General features: G+C 43.5%; 1 protein-coding gene and 1 long non-coding RNA gene across 4 annotated transcripts in view; one reads left to right on the top strand and one right to left on the bottom strand.

Annotated features, from left to right (window-relative positions):
* Window positions 1–4,268, top strand: part of TGFBRAP1 (transforming growth factor beta receptor associated protein 1) — a 33,714-nt gene extending 29,446 nt beyond the window's left edge. For both annotated transcript variants that reach the window (XM_021413970.1, XM_021413962.1), the window contains exon 12: window positions 375–4,268. In XM_021413970.1, the coding sequence (XP_021269645.1) occupies window positions 375–563 (189 nt within the window). In that variant the 3' untranslated portion in view covers window positions 564–4,268. The remainder of the gene's footprint in view (window positions 1–374) is intronic.
* Window positions 15,485–19,688, bottom strand: LOC110406883. 2 transcript variants are annotated; one of them, XR_002443618.1, is made up of 3 exons: window positions 19,307–19,688; window positions 17,375–17,592; window positions 15,485–17,267 (listed from the first exon to the last, which is right to left on the bottom strand). It is a non-coding gene; the product is annotated as an uncharacterized LOC110406883 (long non-coding RNA). The 2 variants fall into 2 exon arrangements; XR_002443617.1 differs by having other exon boundaries at window positions 17,375–19,688.

Below are 20,306 nucleotides of genomic sequence, written 5' to 3'. Positions count from 1 at the left end.
TTGCTTAAAGTTTTCTTGGGTGTGATTAAATCTGTTTCCTTCTAATGAAGGTTTATCCAGCAGAATCTGTCTGCAATAAGAATTTGACAATACTCTGTTTGCTGTGGGGTTGTGCTCTCGTTTAGGAGCCCGTACTGGGTTTTTAGTTGCATTAAACGTGAGTGCCTTTCTAGGTGAGGCACAGAAACACACTAGTCTGATTCCAGAAATTGAATTGCACGTTAAATAGTTCGAGCTACCTTTGCCATATCTTTGGTACATTTGAAATGACACACAGGTGTTACCGACGAAGTGTTGCAGTTTTTTTCTGCTGTGTCTTGATTTGACTTCATTCATTGCTAGATTCATATTTGGATTTTTTTTTTCCTCCTTAGGTCAAACATAAAGGAACTCCAATTCTCCTTTCAGACAAAAAGATCTGTCAGGTGTGCCAAAATCCCTTTTGTGAGCCTGCATTTGTAAGATACCCAAATGGGGGTGTGGTCCACACGCACTGTGCTGCAAACAGACATCTGAACTCAAATGTGAATCCTCCCTCTTCCAGCTCCAGCAGTGACACTTGAAACGTGTTCCAGGTCCCAGATTCCCGTGACTTATACTCCACTGAAAGCGGACTGGAAGAAGAAAAAAAACAAGTGCAGCTACTTTAAGCATAAATCAAGATGAACAGATAGTCATTGGGTTAATGGGAAGACTTCAGTAAATATACAACACGGCCAATTGCCTTCTCAGTTTCTAATGAATGTAAATAGAGGAAAAAAATTCACTACCGGAAATGGAGAGGTGCAAACATAGACTTCTGTATATAGTAATAAACAGACAAAGAAAGTGAGCCTTTTTTTTCCACAGTAAGGATGAATGTTACGGAGACAAGGTAAATCATTATTTTCAGAAATGTCACTTTGCACTGAATGTGGTGTTGCTTAAATTTGTAGAGGTGGAGATGGCATCTATCGGAGTAGGAATTCTTGGAGCATGACACAACAAGACTGGCATCACGCAGCTGACTATCAGGACAAAAGCACACTTTGGTTATGATATTTGCTGCAGCGTGTCCTCTTTTGGGCTGGATTCTCTTCCCTAGGATCACATAATGAACGTGTTCTTTGCTCTACAAGTTGTTGGCTTTTGCACTTTTTAGTACTCTTATTTCCTTCCCCTCTCCTCTGCTGTATAAAATATAAACTTAAGCACTAGCCTGTTAAATTTCTGCTCCTATGGTTACTGTAGTAAACTGAGTGGAAACTGGTAGCCTCGGTCACACAGCTGTGCTTGGATGAAGAAATGAAGTCAGATTATCTGGTCAGACTGTAGTCACTTTTTTATGGGGGAAGAAACTTTTAATATTGATTTATTTATTAATATGCAAATACACTGTACATACAGTTGAATAAATTTATCTTATATCATCATAGAGTTTCCTTGGAGGATAAGGATGTAGCTGATGCGTAAGTGTGTAGGTTACGTGCTTAAGTGTTTGTTATAACGTAAGCAGACTGAAACTCAGCAAGAGTAGGTATTAGTACCTGTGGATGACTCTGTGCAATCAAGATCATGGGAAGGTGGTATAACTGGGAAGAAATCTACAAAGGTGCACTACAGAGAATGTAGGATTTGTTGCATTCTACAACATGTTCTGTAAACTAAAGCTTTTCAGACAGCAACAAGACTCGTACTGAACTGCCACGATAAATCATTCAACCATTTTAAAGCAGTTGATGGGCAGCTTCCCACAAGAGAGGCTCAAAAACAATGACTATAAATAAAATAGTATTTCAAAGTCAAAGCATTTCTTTTAATTTTGTAAAGTTAAATACTAAGCTTAGTGAGCAGCATGCAGTTGAGGGTGCCAGTAGGGCTGCTTACTGTGTTGGTGTTCCAAATCAGAGTTGAGACTTCCAGCAAAGTGGGTTATCTGCACGGTATCTCCTAGGTGCGCTCTCAGAAGAGATCTCCTGTTACAGAAAGGCTGGCTTATGGAACAGCTTTGTCAACACTGTTGCATTCTAGAAATGGGCATCCGAGGTGGGGAGGAGTATCCATTTCTGTGTCTTGGAAGTGAAAGCCCTTTGGATCTTTCTCTTTCCTGAGTCTGAAATCAGAAAAACATAGCTGTTGTATTGAGTCTAAAAAAAAAATAATAATTAAAAAAAAAAGTGGTGCAGCTCTTTCTGCTCAGATATGAAAGACAGACTTAATGAAAAGCACCTTCCAAAAGGCGTTCTCTCTCATTTCTGAGTTGTGGTTTGCGTGATTCTCCTGTGTTGCCTTGGTATGAGCAGGTTCTGTATCTTGTATTCATGATTTCTGAACAATCTGCGTGCAAACAGCAATGGCAAATTTCTAGTCCCGTGTCTTCAAAATAGTTGCTCATGGGGCAGAGGCTTTACAAAGATTGGATAAGCCTTTTGTGTTTGGCAGCACACTGTTCTTAGATGCTTTCTTTTGCTGTGAGCATCCTCAGCGTGCTCTTTTTCTGTCTGATAAGGAGGTAATAAGGTAAACATCACTCTCCATGGCTAAGACATTCAGGCCATGAGGTAGCGATGAACTCTGTCAGCTCGTGTTGCAATGGAATAGAGATCATATTATTCGGATCACAAGAACATCCTTAATGGCTATTGCGTGAAAAGATAAAAGATACTAATGTGTAGCAAAATGAAAAAGCAAAAACAGAGTGCGAGGCTGAGGTGTAGGGCCCAGCAGGGAGGTGGTAGGTGAGGGATGCTGTTGCAGTGTGTGCACAGCACTTCAGCAACTGGGGTAGCACTCCGCCAGAGGAGATGGTAGCCTGTGTCAGAGTGCTGTGTTTTGTTCTCTATGTGATTGACAGGAAATACATGAAAGGTGTCTGCACTGAAATGCCCTTTGGCAGGGCAACCACTACACCTCTCAGGCTCGGGGAGGTTAAGCTTGATGCCATCTTTTTTTCTCTTGATTCAGGAGTTCTTAGACCTGCCCTTGGAGAAGAGAGGTTCAGTCAGAATATTTCTTCTTAACGTAGCTCTTGAAAAAATACTTCTAATTCTTTTTTTTAAACCTTTTTTTCTGCTAGCAGCTGTCCTCAATTTTGTATGTGTTGAGATCCAAGCAGTAGCGCAGATATTTGTTAATGTCACTGGGTGTCTGTGATCCAGGGTGCTACAGATGAGGTTAGCTTCTCGCACAGATGCTTTCACACAGACACATTTACCACATAATTTCTAATTACAGAAATGCTGCATTTCTGACCTTTTTAGTCATCTCCTGTCACGGTGGCTGACGCATACAAAAAGCACTTATTAACCCCCTTTCTACTCTTTAATATTTTTATGTATCCGTTCTTCCTCTCATAAAAATTTCCTATAATTTTTATGTCATCATGTGATGTTTTTTTCCCTCCCTAAAGCAAAAAGAGGGGGGAAAAAAGGAGAAAGAAATGCCCGTAATCTGATGCACTGTTCAAATGAATAGCCGTAAACTTGTGACTACAGAGAATTTCAGTTAGGTCTTAATTTCTGTGGTTTAAAGAGGTAAAACTATCGTGCCAATAATAGCACAAGAGTCATGGGCTGAAAGTGTGGAGAAAACAGACTTTGTTACACAGAGCACACCACGCATACCTATGGGCTGACTGCTTTAGCCAGCATTGTGGCTTCTGGCCTGCAAGGGGAAGCTGTTTTTAGTGCCCACTCTCCAACCTCCAAAAGCTCAAATCTCTGTTACTTTTCTAACACTAAATTGTTGTGGGTGTAGGCCTGGAGAGTTCTGGATGTTCCTTAGCATGTCAGGCATCACTTAAGTACATCAACAACGTGAAACCCGATTAGCGTCAGCTGTGGAAAGGTGGTGGCAAGGATAGGGCCATACCAGATGTTTTGAGACCTCTATTAGATGTTGGAAAACACAAGCATTATCCTATCTATCTGTCTACTTCGTCCTTATAACAAAATGTATTTGCAAGACTCCTATCCCGAATGACATTAAAAGTGTTATTTTCTACAATTTCAAGAGGTAAATTCACTGTATTGCTCTTCTTAATTTGCTTAGATCTAACTCTTTTAGTACATCCTGCTGTCTGTAACAGGCTGTAACCAGCACCTTTCCATTGTGAGTTGCCCTCCCATTGTCTCTACTGTTATTTTTCTCCTGCTGTACAAAACTTTGGAGCTTATGCCCTGCAAGCATTGATAATTAAATGTGCTGCTATTTGTAAGGGAAAAAAAGAAAGATAATGATGTTCTGTAATGTTTAATTATAAAATTAAAAGTCCCTTGCATTAAATTGGTCAGATGGAAATTGATACTGTTAATGCTTTCTGAATTAATGATTATGTTGGTGAACATATACAGCAGTATGCGAGATGTACAAATGTATAAATATGTTGATTTGTAATAAAAATTCTTTTAATTATACTTTAATTATACTTGTTCATTCCTAGATACATAGGATGTGAATGGCCAAGTGAAGGACAAGGATTTCTTTGGTTAGAGAACTCATTCAGTGACTGAGAGACAAAGGTGGCCAAAGGGAAAGGCTGAATTTCAGCAGCTACAGGGAGTTCATGAAGACAAACAGGTGTTCTTCAGCACTGGTGGATTTTACTGAATCTGGGTATTTGTACATATTCAGGTGAAAGTAGCGATTGCCATTCCAGATTTGGGAGGCCTGAATTTGCTACGTGAAGCCAAAGTCATTCTTTCTGTGATTAAAGCCTGTGGTTACACTGGCAGATACGTGGGCAGGGGAAGGCTGGTTCTTCTCTGATTTTCAGCTACTTTGAACCTGCTGCTTAAACAGTTTTTTGGCCTTCACTGGAAACCTAGACTCTGTTGTTGTTTTTTTTTCTTCCTGTCTGTGATCATTTAGTCCAATCCCCAGCCCATCCCCAGCATGCCCACTGACCACGTCCCTCAGTGCCACATCCACACGGTTCTTGAACGCTTCCAGGGATGGTGACTCCACCACCTGGGCAGCCTGTCTGTGCCTCACCGCTCCTTCTGAGAAGAGATTGTTCCTAATGTCCTACCTTAACCTATCCTTGGCACAACTTAAGGCCATCGCCTCGCTGCCTTACTGCAACAAAAAAGGCAATGCAAAAAGACAGCGTTTTAAAAAAAAAAAAAAAAAAAAAAAAAAAGGCAAAAATCAATTGTGGCTTTTGCACAGTGGGAGTTGAGCCTGTTTTGCCTCTAGACAGGGGTTATAATAGGGTCCATGCTCATCACCCAGATGGCAACTCCTTGCAAGGCAATAATCAATAGAGCATCGCTGTTCTGGCAGCATTGGGCACCAGGGCCCAGTCCACACCAGCAGCCATAGCTGCAGGACAGTGCAAGGTCAGGAAGGCCAGTGCTGCCAATGGGATGCTGATGGCTGAGCGCCAGCAGGTTTTCGGTAGGTAATGAGGCTGATGATAACAGTGCCTCAAAAGCCAATAGCAATCAGGAGCAATGCTATTATTGCCTGAAGGCGCTGCCTTGTCAACGTGTAGCTGACTGCCCCTACTGTGTGTTAAAAACAGGAAAACTTGGGCCGTTCAGGTTCTCCAGATCTGGAACAGCCAAAGCAGGGTCAGCCTGGGTCAGCTTGGTCATGTGGTTTCAGGCTACTGCTGACAAGATTGGACCTAGAGGGGGAAGGGTCCAAATGATCAGCTCTTTTCCAGAGGAGAGCAATGCTTAAGCATCCAAAAGAGTCTGTGGCACTTTAGTGGCTAAAAGGTGCCTCTGTTTTGAGGGTTGTTTTCTTTTCACACACTACAGGAGAATTCAATAAAAAGGTAATTTCTGGAAAAGAACAAGCCACTTTGGGATTTGCAGGAGCTATAGCTGAAGGCACCTTCAGGAGTGTCTGTTTGGTGCTCCTTTGACCTGGAGAAGACGCATATTCAAGTAAAATGTAAGTTCTTTACCTCTATTTGAAACTCACAGACTGCAATCCCTACAGCATACGAGGTGGCTCTGCCAGAAGCTGCCAGAGTTTGACACAGGTATGGATTTTTCTGCTTGAACCTCGAGCAACTGAAGATGGGACAGAGGCAGGATGTACTTTACATCTGCTTTTTTTTAAAAAAAAAAAAAAAATCTGTACTGAAGGTTTGTATTTGCAAAGGGGAAAAAGAATTTCAGTACTTACTGAAAAGTTTTAACTTTTCAAATCTTATTTCAGAGTATTTCTGTGGCCTGTTTTGACATACTAATTTGTCAAGCAGTCAGTTTAGTGTCCCTCCTTCCAAAGAGCTCTCATTCTGGATAGCTGCGCGCAGTTGCTTGTTCTGCAATGCAAAATGGCCTAGCAATATGATGGTTGAATATAAAAGCTACCAACGAGGAGAATCTCAGTGCTGGAAAAGGGAGAAACTCTCATTTAGCTGCAATTAATTATTGGTACCTTGCTGTTCTACGCTTGTGGTTTCTCTGCCTATCTGATATCAAGTTGCTTAAATCAAAGAATCACAGAATGGTTTGGGTTGGAAGGGACCTCACAGCCCACCCAGCCCCAACCCCTGCCGTGGGCAGGGCTGCCTCCACCAGCTCAGGCTGCCCAGGGCCCCATCCAACCTGGCCTTGAGCGCCTCCAGGGATGGGGCACCACAGCTTCTCTGGGCAGCCCGTGCCAGCGCCTTACTGCCCTCCGAGTGAAGAATTTCCTCCTAACATCTAACCTAAATCTGCCCTCTTTTAGTTTAAAGCCATTCCCCCTTGTCCTATTGCTATCGGACCATGTAAAAGTTCAGCCCCCCCTTCTGCCTGTGAGCTCCCTTCAAGTATTGGAAGGCCACAGTAAGGTCTCCCTGGAGCCTTCTCTTCTCCAAGCTAAACAATCCCGACTCCCTCAACCTTTCCTCATAGGAGAGGTGCTCCAGCCCTCTGATCATCTTGATGGCCTCCTCTGGACCCTCTCCAACATCTCCACGTCTTTCTTGTACTGGGGGCCCCAGACCTGGACGCAGTACTCCAGATGCGGCCTCACGAGGGCAGAGTAGAGAGGGACAATCTCCTCCCTCACCCTGCTGGCCCCTTCTAATGTAGCCCAGGACGCTGCTGGCCTTCCAGGTTGCAAGCGCACACTGAGGGTGCTATTAAAGCGCCATTATTTTGCACAAATAATTCACTATGCTGACAACTTTCTTCCCTGTGGGAGGAAAAATGGGAGACCTCCTTGGTTTAAACCATACCATGACAGGATTCAAAGCCAGCTGAGAACAGTTTTGCCAGAGCCCTTTTTCAAAGGGCACACCCCAACAAGTTCCAAGAGGACTCTGAATTAAAAGCCAGACTTCGGTGAACAATGAGCTAGAACAATAAGGTTTTTAGTACTGAGAAAGCTTGTGAGCTGGGTGTGGAGAAAGGAGCCTTAGAAATCTGAGAGCAAATCTACCCCCTTGTGTCCTGCCAGATTCTGACTTTATGCTAGGCTTCAGAACAGATTTCAATGGCTAAGCTGCAAAATGTCTTCCACCCACCCTGTCCTGCTCCACTAGAAGAAATCCGGCTGGTTTTCCCCTGGGAATAAGTACTGCTAATTCTTCCTGGGGACTGCAAAATCTCTATTGTGCCTGCAGGCTCCTGCAGGCTCCTGGACATCCTCTTCCCATCCTTCCCTGGCCTGGCTGCGTGGCTGCACTTCATTCTTCAGGCATCTTCCCTCTCACAGCTCTGCCCTCTGTACTTGGCATTATGAATTTTTTTTCCCTTTCTACTGTGCTTTCTACAAAAGACTTCTCACCTGCCCAGCTCTTCAGCAATAACTCCATCACTGCCTTCTTATAAAGTCCTGGGGAACTCACTGGATTGAAAGGGCTCTGTGAGGAGAGGGAGAGTGTAAAGGAACTAACAAAAGGTGAATGACAGCCTTCAGAATGGCAGGGCCTTTATCACTCTCATAGCAAAAGCAAAGCGCTGCTTTCATGCAAAGCAAAAGCCTCCAACAAGTTCTCCTGAATCAAACCATCTTCTGAACTGAAGGAAGCAGAGTTGAACCTGCTACAAGTTTTGCTCCATTTTACACTCTTGTAACAAGATGTGGGCTGAGAGGAATGGGGAAAGGACTAGCAAAGACTGCTAAGCTGTTCTTACAGAGATGATATCTGTGAGAGACCTTCAACTTCATTTTCATTCTTCATTTTCACCAAAACCCAAGCCAATGCCCTCTTCCCATCAGAGCACTGTGGGTGTTTGGCAAATGCATCAATTATTCCTAGTTTCTTACATCCATGTTTCTTTGGATGTAGCCTGGACCCTGGCAGTGAGGGGAGTTGTGCCCACACCTGGGAGCAGACATGAGAACCGCATCTGGACTTTCTCATTTCTTTCTTGTCACCAATGTAACACCACAAAGCTAAAGCTACCCAGTGCGTTTGGGCAGTTCTCTTTGTTTCATTGCATTTTCCTAAATAAAAGATCTTTTTTTTTTCCCTAGTATTTTGAGGGTGAAGTTCATTCCAGTTGCAAACAACAAGTTTTGCAGGCTGTGAGTTTCTTGACCTCCAACTTCGGTGGAGGAAAAGCTAAGAGCTATCAGTATTTTTCTATCATGTGATGATGTCTCACTTAGACGTTATACTAGAAATAAAATACCTAAGCGTTGTGTGCTCCCAGCAGTGTGGGGACTTATAAGAAAACTTTTAGATATGTTTAGGGCTACCTTTCAAAAATGGACATGTAGCTCCTCTAGCATAATGATGGAGAATAGATTTCCAGCCCTCACTAATGCTGGGCAGAGCACTGGCACAGTGGAATGCTATCAAGATCTTTTTTTCTTCTCCACTCCTTGCCCTGGCTCACCTCTACAGCATTGCCATTGTGTTTACGGTCTGTTTTCAATATTTTGAAGTATGTGGTCTGTGTTCATGCAAGGTCTCCACGTGCCCACCTAGCACTATAAGCTCATTCACTTGCCCTTTCCAAAGATACCGAGTGTATTTCCCGTGTTTCACCTCATCAAAAACATCACATTACTTTCTTCCACTAATTCAGAAACGGTGAGAAAAATCCCACTCCCACAGAAAATGTCAAGGATCTCATCCAAGGGGCCCAAGTCCAAAACCAAAGTCATCCCTCAATTATTTCATCGCTTTAATTATTCATATTCAATATTTAAGGTTCAGCACAATTTGGATTTGCTTTTGAAGAGCCAATTCAAGAGAACAAATACAAGAACTTGAGGCCTGAGAGGTCTGTGCACAATCATGCAGAGAGAGGGAGCTCTAAGAAGGAAAACAAACAGAGGAAGGGATCAGCATGCTGTGTCTTAACAGGACAGAAGCTGCAGAAATGGCACCAGAAATCCAGAGTAAGGCTGCAGGTGGGTGGTAGGATGGAGGAAGGGCCGAGCATATCCTCAACAATCTCAAGACATTTCTTAGTACAGATACATACAAAAAAAGATAATAACAAGCCTGCTTAATAAATGTGAAACACGCTTAATACCATCTAATTATTGCACCTGTACCAAAAGGCAGAAGGGAAAATATAATTAGACTGCAGAATTAGACAGGGGGGCAAGAACAGCCTAATAATAGCTGCCTCACCAATAAACGTGGGGGTTATAACTGGAAAATTAATTGTGACTGCACTGGTGGAAGCAATGTGAGCAGCGAGTATTAACTGACCTTGTGACAACTAGCATAACAGCTTCACTTCGTCACCCACCTTTTTCAGTTTCCTCCTTGCAAAAATTGGCAGGATTCTCCCATAAAAGAAAAGGATGACTTGGCTTTGTGTTGGAGTTAGCAGCTTAAGGCAGCTTGGTATTTCATACAGATAAATTTGGTTTTCAGATCTTTGCAGACAGCAGATGACCAAAATTCCCATGGTTCTTCAGTGTGACTGAGCCATGACCTGCTGTCAGCGAGCAGTTTCACTCAGAGAACGCATTATCTAAGAGGTGGTGCAGGCTTCTAGGCTTTGGGAACTGCTTCCAACCAGGCCGGGCTTGGAGCTTTTCTTTGCTTAGAGACTGGTGTGGGGACATAGGAATCTGCCAGCAGCTTATGCACAGGTAAGGACAAGATTTCTGTATTTACAGCACTAACACTTATAAAACTAATTTACATTTCCCAGTACTGTCTTTAGACAATTTTTCCTTACCCTCTGTTCTATGGTGGTTACTTATAAGATGAAGGGTCTCTTGGTAGACATATTTTGTCTGCCTTGGGACAGGTGCTGTGGAAATCTGTGCTGTTCACACCTTAATGAACCATTGTCTTCAGTAGAACTCACTGCTTGCTGTGGTTTAACCCAGCAGGTGGTTGAGCACCACGCAATCGTTTGGTCATTCCCTCCCTTCCCAGTGGGATGGGGGGAGAGAATCAGGAAAACAAAGTAGAACTCATAGGTTGAGATAAAACTATTTACTAAGATAGAGGAAAGGATAATATTTATGACTTCATCTATATATGAATGTATATAACAAGTGATGCACAAGCAGTTTCCCACCATCCCCCAACTAATGCCCAGCTAGCCCCCGAGCAGCAGAAGAGAGCAAGATGCACTCCCATCCCCTTCAAAACTCCTTCTTCATGGTGTCATACGCTATGGAAATCCCTTTGGCCAGTTCAAGTCAGCCGTCCCGATTCTGTTCTCTCCCAGCTCCATGGGCCCTTCACTGAGAATGGCCTTGGCTCTGTACAACACGGCTTAGCAGCAACCATAAACATTGCTGTGTTATCAACATTGTTATTCTCCTAGAACCAAAACATAGCATCATACCAGACACTATGAAAAACACAATTCTGTCCCAGTTGAAACGAAGACACTGCTCTAACAATTATTCAGCCAAACACGTCAGTTCAATACATTTTTAAAAGGCAGTTACACCAGCAGCTTAGTCAGTTTAATTTTCTTTCAAAAGTTTTGGGTTCAGTGCATCAACATCATGAGTATGTAAGCTGAAGAAATTAAAACGCATTTAGCAAACTCGGGATAAACTCAGGGATGGCAGAAAGCAGCATCTATGTCAAGACATAAGTACGCAACTTTGAAAACAGAAGGACTCAATGAAGATCATTACATTGACTCAGATCCCAGAGGAGTACTTTTGTGGAAATATGTTATAATGACTAACTATAAATAGCAACACAGCATTGCAAAGTTCCCTATTTTCAGTGGATGTGAGGTCAAGGAGTGGGTAATATTGCAAGGAGAGAATCTACTGCACTCGTAGAGGAAGTGTTAGAGGCTTCTGAGGTCCTCATCAGCTTTGGGTTGAAAAGGTGAAAAAAATTACTAACTTTATGAGGAAATTTTTCTCTCAGTATGAGATTCAAAGCAGGATACGTAGAGTTGAGCATTGTCAGGACCTACAGAGGCATGAAAACATCGGTATTGGACACAAACTTAGTGACTCCTTCTCTGTCCACTCATGCTGGAGTTTGCCTGTGGGCAAACATTTTATCAGATCTGTGAAGCAGACAGACTCCAGCACTGCTCCAGATGTCAGTGAAGCATCCTCTGACTGCCCACAGCACTTTAGGATGTGCTCCCACACCTTGCTGCCGGCATGCTGGAGCATCTGCTGCCCCAGCGGGTGCATTGCCGCATCCCTGAGCACACCACTTGCCATCCCCCATTACACAGCGTCCATGCTGTGCTTTAATCCAAGAGCTTCCACAGTGGTCCTCTGAAATACAGGCAGGAATGGTGCACAGGCTGTTATTTACCTCATCTCTAATATCTTTAGTTTCAGTAAACAGAAAGCTGGATACAGCATTTTTTTCTTCAAGTTCTTCATGCATTGTGTTCATACTCTGCCTTTCAAGGTGCCTATCAAACTGAATCATTTTTTTTCCCATCACCCTGCAGCAGAAGAAGAGTGTGCTGCACCCTACACATCCCTTTTTGCCAGCCCTTCCTTGGTGTCCCTACAGAGGTGGTACCGAGGGTGTGAAGGACCACTGCTCTCTATGCGTTTAAATACAACATACGGTTTTCTCTCAAGATGTGCACTCACTACTGTGTTCAAAACAGATTTCTTTGTTTTGGCTGCACACACTTTGCCTGGCAGCTTAACTTGTTGTGAAATACCTTGTTCTGAAGAGGATTTCCTACAATATGTTTGGCTAATGAACAAGGAGGGAGATCAAGTCAATCCTTCAAGGTATTGTTCAATAAGCCTTGAAGAATTACGTCTTTTGATCACAGAGTCATAGAATGGCTTGGGTTGGAAGGGACCTCACAGCCCACCCAGCCCCAACACCTGCCGTGGGCAGGGCTGCCCCCCACCAGCTCAGGCTGCCCAGGGCCCCATCCAACCTGGCCTTGAGCGCCTCCAGGGATGGGGCACCACAGCTTCTCTGGGCAGCCTGTGCCAGTGAACAGGTTGACAAATGAAAATACATTTACAAAAGTATTTTCTTGTGCCTATTTTTGATCTAAACTTCTAATAAGCAGTCTGATTCCTTCATAGAATATTGATGCTGAAACGCACAGACAACCTGACTTAGCAAAGCATCTGCACATGATATTACAAATGATATTACAGTGCCTTGTTGACGATTAAGGAGATCCTTCTCTAAGGGAGGAAAAGACATGGATTTGGGAAGAGAAAGTCTTCAGCAGCTAGTGTTTTTTCCTGCAGCAAATATTCAAGTACTTTGCGCAATGTAAGATAAAACATTGTTTTGTCTTCTGCTCTCTGGAGTCCTGAAACATGGAAGGTGTAAGGTTGGTGTTTATTTATTGTGCTGGAAGGATGCAATGAGAACCATTTTAGGGAGCAGTTCTAGCAGTGGACTACGAAGTGAGCAAAGAGAAAATCAGAGCTGTCTCTGGGGGAAGGAGTGGAGCATTCTAAAGTTGCAGAGATGCCTTCCTGAAGAGATGCATCACCGTGCTGCAGGAGCAGCTCCAGGGTAGCAGAGGGCCTGTGAAAGTACCTTTGAACTTTCTTGCGCAAGGACTAAGAAGTCTGCACATGTGTCAAATTAATTGATGAAGGCTAGCTTAGATCCTCCCTACTAATAAAGACCTCTGGTGGATTGTAACGGATATGTTCTCAACACAGGGCTCAGAAGACAGCTTCATGAATTGCTCCAGTCCAGGAAAGCAGCAGAATGGGAGGGTGTGGATGTGATGTGCATGCTTGCTTCTGTTTTCAACAAACTAAGGAGAAAAAATGTGAACTCATTTACAAGAATTCTGCTTTTCACTGAAAAAAGGTCATCCAAAGAACTGAGTTCAACACTAGCAAAGAAACAAAGGGGCCTTTCTCTTATGGTGAAAAGAACGCTTTCCATTTTTATGACCACCTCACAAGAGCTTATATCATTAATATCAGTGTAGCAGAAACTCATTTCCATGTGCTTTACTAGTACAGAGTCACTATAATTTTATATTAATACCTAAACCTCCTCCTCTACACGTGTGAATATATAGCAAGCCTCTGCTGGTAGCTCTATTAACCTCTTCTGGCTCCATTAATTTTGCCCACTTTTTTATCACTTCCTTCAGAGTCCTTTGCCTCAGATGCAAATAACTCCTTGTGGAAGATGTCCTATGCTCAAAAGTGGCTTTTCATCCCTGAATAAGAGTCCACGCAAATGAGCTGCTCAGCTGAGTAAAATGCAGCTTGCTAAATACCGTTGAAATTGTGTCATGGAAGCAGATCCCCATAACCTGCCTTCGCTTCTAGCCAGCACTTGTCAGACATGATCACAACAATAGCAAATTAACTTCAGAAAAAAAACCCTGACAGGGCAAAGATACTCGGGCAATATTCAAATGAACCACTTAACCTTTTGGTACTAAAAGCTTCCTGCAATAATGAAACATTAGTCATTAACTAAATGTGCTTTGTTAAATATTAGACAAGAGAGCACATTCAATTTAGATCTCACATACACTTAGCAATAAAGAGCCATCTGTGTTGAACACAATCTCCAGGACAGGAAGTGTGCTGTGGATGGCCCTCTGGTCTATAAAGCTCTGATGTGTTGGGAAGAAGACACAGCAACCAGCACATCGTGGAGAAAAGCAATGCAGAAGGGAGAATAAGCCTATCTGGGAGATTATTCCTCCTCCCCAGAATGATCCATCTGGTGCAAGCACAAGAGAGAACTGAAGTTACTCAGTGGGTAGACAATGGAAACTGCCCAAAGCAGGATGTTACCTTTGCAAACCTAGCTAGGAAGACTTGTAAGTGTCATAAAGTCACTAAGGCTGGAAAAGACCTCTCAGATCATCTAGTCCAAGCATTGGCCCATCCCCACCATGCCCACTAATCATGTCCTTCAGTGCCACATCCACACATTTCTTGAACACCTCCAGAGACCATGACTCTACCACATCCCTAGGCAGGAGGGTGTCCTAGTTTTGCTGGCTGTACCATTTCTGATACAAGCCAGGATGCCATTGGCCTTCTTGGCCACCTGGGCACACTGCTGGCTCATGTTCAGCGGAGCATCAACCAACACCCCCAGGATCCTTTTCCTCCACGCAACTTTCCAGCCACTCTGCCCCAAGCCTGTAGCGTTGCCTGCGGTTGTTGTGGCCAAAGTGCAGGACCTGGCACTTGGTCTCGTTGAACCTCAGCCCATTGGCCTCAGCCCATTAATCCAGACTGTCCAGATCCCTCTGTAAGGCCTTCCACTCTCATGCAGATTGACCCTTCCTCCCAGTGTGGCGTCACCTGCAAACATACTGAGGGTGCACTCAAGCCCCTTGTCCAGGTCATCAGTAAAGACATCAAACAAGGTCTGGCCCCAGTACTGACCCCTGAGGAACACCACTAGTGACTGGTCACCATCTGGATTTAACTCCATTCACCTCAACTCCATTCACCATCACAATATTCTCAACTGTGGTACCAAACAATATGAGAGATCTGGCTCTAGACCTCTCCTTCCTTTGAGAAAAGCAACCCCTGGAGGTCTGTGGGTTGCCTGAAAGCCGCTGTGAGCTGAGGGAGCAATGCCTGCTATGGGCAGGTTGTGGGATGGGGTCTTCAGCGCTGCTGGAAAATTTGTAGGGATCCACAGACTAGGAGGGACCCAATGTGAGAAGAATCCCACTAGGCAGCATTGTATTAGAGCTAACAAAACTGGTCAGCGCGGTCATTTTAGTCATCAGCTTTTGCTGTTTCTTCCCACCTGTGAATTGTCCATCAACCAATCATCAGTCTTTCTTTACAGAATCATACTACACATGGTACAGTGTGTCTGTTTTCTGTTGTCTTTACAGATTAGTTATAGCATTTCCATCCTTAAGCAGCAGAAAGTTACAATTCACTGGCCAGTCCCTGGCTGACCACATAAGTCACTGGGTGGGACAGGCACCCGAACAGCAGCACTCCTTTTCCTCATGGACACATTGGCAGAATCTGTCTGCTCTCCTACATTTGATACAAGGGATAAAACATCCTGACAGATCTCCATCAGTCACCTGACAAAGCATGGGTGTTAACCCACGTTACTGGATCCTCAAACAAAGGTTCTCCAAATGATCTAATTTGTCTAAATGTCATTTACCGTATAAGTAAATAAATAAATGAGATGGTGAACATCTGAGATGTACAACATTTTATTTCTTCCTTTTTAACAGGCACATTAACAGACCCACAAATTCACTTTAAAACAAGAAGCATTATTAGGCTGGAATCACATTTTTTTCATTTGCCTTTTTCTTACTGCTCCACAATATTTCAGAAAGCGCCTCAGACAGCTCCTGACCAACACCTAGTACAAGTGCCATCTTGTTTAGCTTTAATGATATTGCTCTGAGCAAGGTCAACTGTTTCATATTGTTCTGTCAAGACAAGAAAATGCATAAGCAATAAGATTTGAAAGGTTTCAGCCCTTCTGGGAATCCTCTCTGTAAGGATCACTGCAGTCAGATGTCTCAACAGGAATAGCAAGAAAAATGTGTAGCAAGAGGAACAAGGTCCTACAGCATACAGTTATTTTCTTAACTATATTAAGTCCTTTAGACTCGGAAAAATGCCTTTTCATTCAATGCTTTTCAGTTTCTATTGAGTCCTTTAGAGGGCTCCTCATCAGCTCTTGAAAATGTAGGGTATTCCTTAGTTCTTTATTTGTGGCATAGATCTAAACCCACAACTAAGTTTCTGGAAACAAACTATGCTTTACACAAAATATAAAGAAACAAATAAAACTAATTTTAAAAAATCTTGTACTGTGAGCCATGATTTCTGCATATTTTTGGTTTCTCTGTGAGCTGGTTGCACCATTCTTTCCAAGGACAGAGATTATCTCTACTAAATCTTGGAAAGTCTATGGAAATTTCGCCAAGGTCAGTCATAGGAGACTTCAGCTGGAAGATGCTGGACAGAAACACAATTATCTTAAAAACAGATGGAAAACAGCAAGAGAGGATTTGCTACAATTTGTCCCGAATCTTTTTTCCTTCAGCTACTCAAGTCACCCTTGCCATCCACAGTGAAGAGCTGAGAATACATTAAACACCAAAATGTGAAGCTGAACAGTCCTTGTCACAGTACATTGTGATATGATGATAGTGCTTTTTCTGAATAGTTCTATTAGAAAAGCTATTCTGAGGGGGGGGGAAATGATTAGCAGTCAAAATATTAGCAAGAATTCTTTGTAAATGCCACATTTAAAAGTCTACCAGAATAGCTATTGAGAATGCACATATATAGCATAATGATATAGATTAAAAAAAAAAAGAGAAGGAAATAGGTTTACTCTGGTATCTATCTATAGCTGAATTTAACTGAAAAATTCAATCTATTTTAGTCATTAATAGGTCAACAGAGCTAAGGGAAATAAGATACATTTCTGTAAGTATTCAAGTTTCTGGCCAGTTATAAACAGTTGTATTAAAGGAAACTACCAAACTGAGTCCATAATTGAGGACACACAGATAGGCCCAGAAATACAGACAGGAAATAACCTGAAGAATGAGAAGCTGTGGGAACACCAACCCAACTTCAGCCGTAGAGGTACAACTGCATGGTGTGAAGACAGGACTTTGGTCCTCAAGTTTGAACCCTGAAGGATCCGCTCCAGGTGGGTAATGAACAGAGCTGGTTTTAGGAACTCGTACAACACAAGTTATTTGGGTTGTGGCAACTGCTCTTACAGATGTGTGAGTCTCTACATCCCATGGACAACAACACTCAGCGTGGAGAGCTCAGAATCCCAGACACTGAAGTTCACTCCATGAAGACCACTCAGACCTTAAAGAAGTGCCCTTCTTTATCTACTTTTATTAAATCAACAGTTTTTTACTTTTTCCCTGGTCCACTCTATTCGGCGCATTTCCATCGGGACTCTCTGTCCAGCCCTTCCAGGCTCCTGTCTGAAGTTCCTGTTAAAAACAGCAGGCTAACATTAGATTCTGACAATTATTACCAACAAGTGCTTCTGATATTAATAATACAATTGCAACACTGTTGCTGTGGAGAAATAGCGCACCTCGGAGAAACCAGGACAGCCAGGCTGAGGAAGCACTGCTGAATTTCCCTTCAGAAGCAAAGAGGAGCCCAGGCTGTGTAGTTGTGGTCAGCACATATTTCCAGAGGTCAAGGGTCATCTCCTGTGATCCTTCTCCAGGGAGATCTCAATTGCAGACAGATGAACGGCTGATGGAGCAGGGGGGCCTTTCCACAGCGCTCCGCTCAGGATAAGCGAGTCTGTCCATGGGCATAGATACATGCATAAACATGCACGTTAAATTTGTCAAGGTGCTTACACCTAACTTGGGTCAATTGTTGCCAGATTTTGAATCAAAAAAAGTTGAAAACCACTGCTTTGAAGAGCTGAGATTGGCTTAAACTTTGCCCAGAGAAGCTGGGGTGCCCCATCCCTGGAGGCGCTCAAGGCCAGGTTGGATGGGGCCCTGGGCAGCCTGAGCTGGTGGGGGCAGCCCTGCCCACAGCAGGGGTTGGGGCTAGGTGGGCTGTGAGGACCTTCCAACCCAAACCATGCTGTGATTCTATGTATGATACACACATAGGGTACCTATTTTTTATTTTCATTTACGTATTTACATATACCTATATGTATCTGTATTACTATAACAAAGTTCTTCTAGATTTTGGAGTAGAAAGGGTGGGAAGGAAAGAGGAAAGTAAGAGAGAAACTGCATGTGAACATTTTTGTTTGGGGGAATTGAAGGCATTCGAGGGACCTTTACAAAAATCACATTTAAGAGACCTCTCGTTCATCTTGCGAATAGCACAACAACAGCTTGCAGGAAATGATAATTATCTCCTACTACCACTCACTGGTATCCTCTAAAATATTCTTTTAAAATATCTAGTGCGTTGAGGTGTGTCAAGTAGCTTTTTCACCATGCAAAGTGTGATAAACAGGATATCTCTCGTAATCAGAAATCTAAAGTATAGGGAATGTAAAGATTAAAAGAGCAGTGCTTTTCTTTAAATGAATGTAATCAATGTGCTTATTAGTTTGCTGCGGCAGAAGGAGAGAGTGGGTGGGTGTTTCAGAGTTGGCACATGTCTATTTGGCACCAGTGAATAGCCTGAGTGTTTATAGAGAGAGCTCTGTGGAATCCCTAGATTCTGCAGATTTCCTTACCAATTTTGTCCCAGATAATTAAGGATTTTAAATAATAAAAGAAAAAAAAGTTAAAGTTAAGTACAAGCTCCAGCTGGATCGAATTAAAAAAAAAAAAGAAAGAAAGAAAAAAAAAAAGAAGGGTTTTTAAATTCTCAATATTGCCTTAAAACTAAAAATCAGCAGCCAAGCACAATTTGGCTCTTAAAAGTAACTATGGAAAATCGGCACCTGCTTCCTCAACAGATCGACTCCTAAAGCTACATCTTCTTAAACTTGTGATTAAAATGTTTCTACAGCTGTTGGACCTGCAAGACACAACCCATAACAGAGCTGGAGCTGAGCTGGAGCCTTTCTGGTCTATACCTGGTTGAACTGACCTGAGGCCCTGGCAGAGGTTAGGATAAGGCTGTGGTTAGCCATGGTGATATGTGAGCAACAACCCCAATGCCTTCAGGTCCCACTCCCTCCTTCAAAGGAAGCTGAAATGTTATGGTAGCCCTCTTTGTCTGAGATACAAAAAAAAAAAAAAAAAAGTACGTTTGCACAGACATGGCCTAGTCATTCTTTAGCCACCCAGCTCATACAGAGCTGGTGAGCACGCACAGAAGAATCTCTCTTGTCTTGAGGAAGGGCTGGTGTCACCCCAAACAGCAGTCACTCATCACACCTCTCCAGTTCCGCTAATGGCAGCAGAAACAAGACATCTGACTGTCCCTCCTCTTTCTACGGCCTAAGCCCAGGCTCTCAACCTAGAATCAGCACAATTTTACCTGCAATGCTGAAAAGCCACAGGCCAGTTTTGACCAACAGAGAACATTTGTGTACCTGTATTAAGTTCCCTAAAGCCCTGGGAGGGCTGGTGGCCAGCTTGGAGCCAAGAAGAAAGCAGTGTTTCTCGCTGTGAGCAGCATCTCCATCCAGTGCTACCAGCACTGCTACCAGTGGTGAAGACTTGTCTCAGGATACAGCGTGGGAACAGCAGCACGTCACAGGCTGCAGGGAAGGACAGGCAAGGTCAGGGACAGGGGCAGGCATCAACACACTCTTATCTGGATTTGCTATTGGAAGCTTGGACGCTGTTACAGAGTCATAGAATCATTAAGGTTGGAAAAGGTCCATCACATCACCTAGTCCAACCACCAGCCCATCTCCATCATGCCCACTGACCACATCCCTCAGTGCCACATCCACAGAGCACCTCCAGGGATGATGACCCCACCACCTCCCTGGGCAGCCTGTGCCATTGCCTCACCCCTCCTTCTGAGAAGAAATGTTTCCTCATATCCAACCTGAACCTCTCCTGAAGCAACTTAAGGCCATTACCTCTAGTCCTATCACTGTTACCTGGTAGAAGAGGCCAACCTCCACCTTGCTGCAACCTCCTTTCAGGCCGCTGTAGAAAGCATTAAGGTCTCTCCTGAGCCTCCTCTTCTCCAGACTGAACAATCCCAGCTCTCTCAGCTGCTCCCCATCAGACTTGTGCTCCAGACCCCTCACAGTTTTGTTGCCCTTCTCTGGAAACACTCCAGGGCCTCAATGTCTTTCTTGTACTGAGTGGCCCAAAACTGAACACAGTACTCAAGGTGCAGTCTCACCAGTGCCAAGTACAGAGGGACAATCAAAAAGACCAAGAGCCAAACAGGCATAGAGTGCAACTGCACTCACATGGCTTGAGTGTGACCAACCTTCAGCAGCTCATGGTCAGGCTGTGAGCAATTTCTCTGTGATCATACACAAGATCTGTAAAAGAGCAGGACCAGCTATTTCCTACGAGTAGACCGGCTATGTCCAGCGCCATAAGAACTTCTTAACTGTAGCTCTGAAT

This window comes from Numida meleagris, chromosome 1 (assembly GCF_002078875.1).
Source record: "Numida meleagris isolate 19003 breed g44 Domestic line chromosome 1, NumMel1.0, whole genome shotgun sequence".
Classification (NCBI taxonomy): domain Eukaryota; kingdom Metazoa; phylum Chordata; class Aves; order Galliformes; family Numididae; genus Numida; species Numida meleagris.
This window is presented reverse-complemented; position numbering and strand designations above follow the sequence as displayed.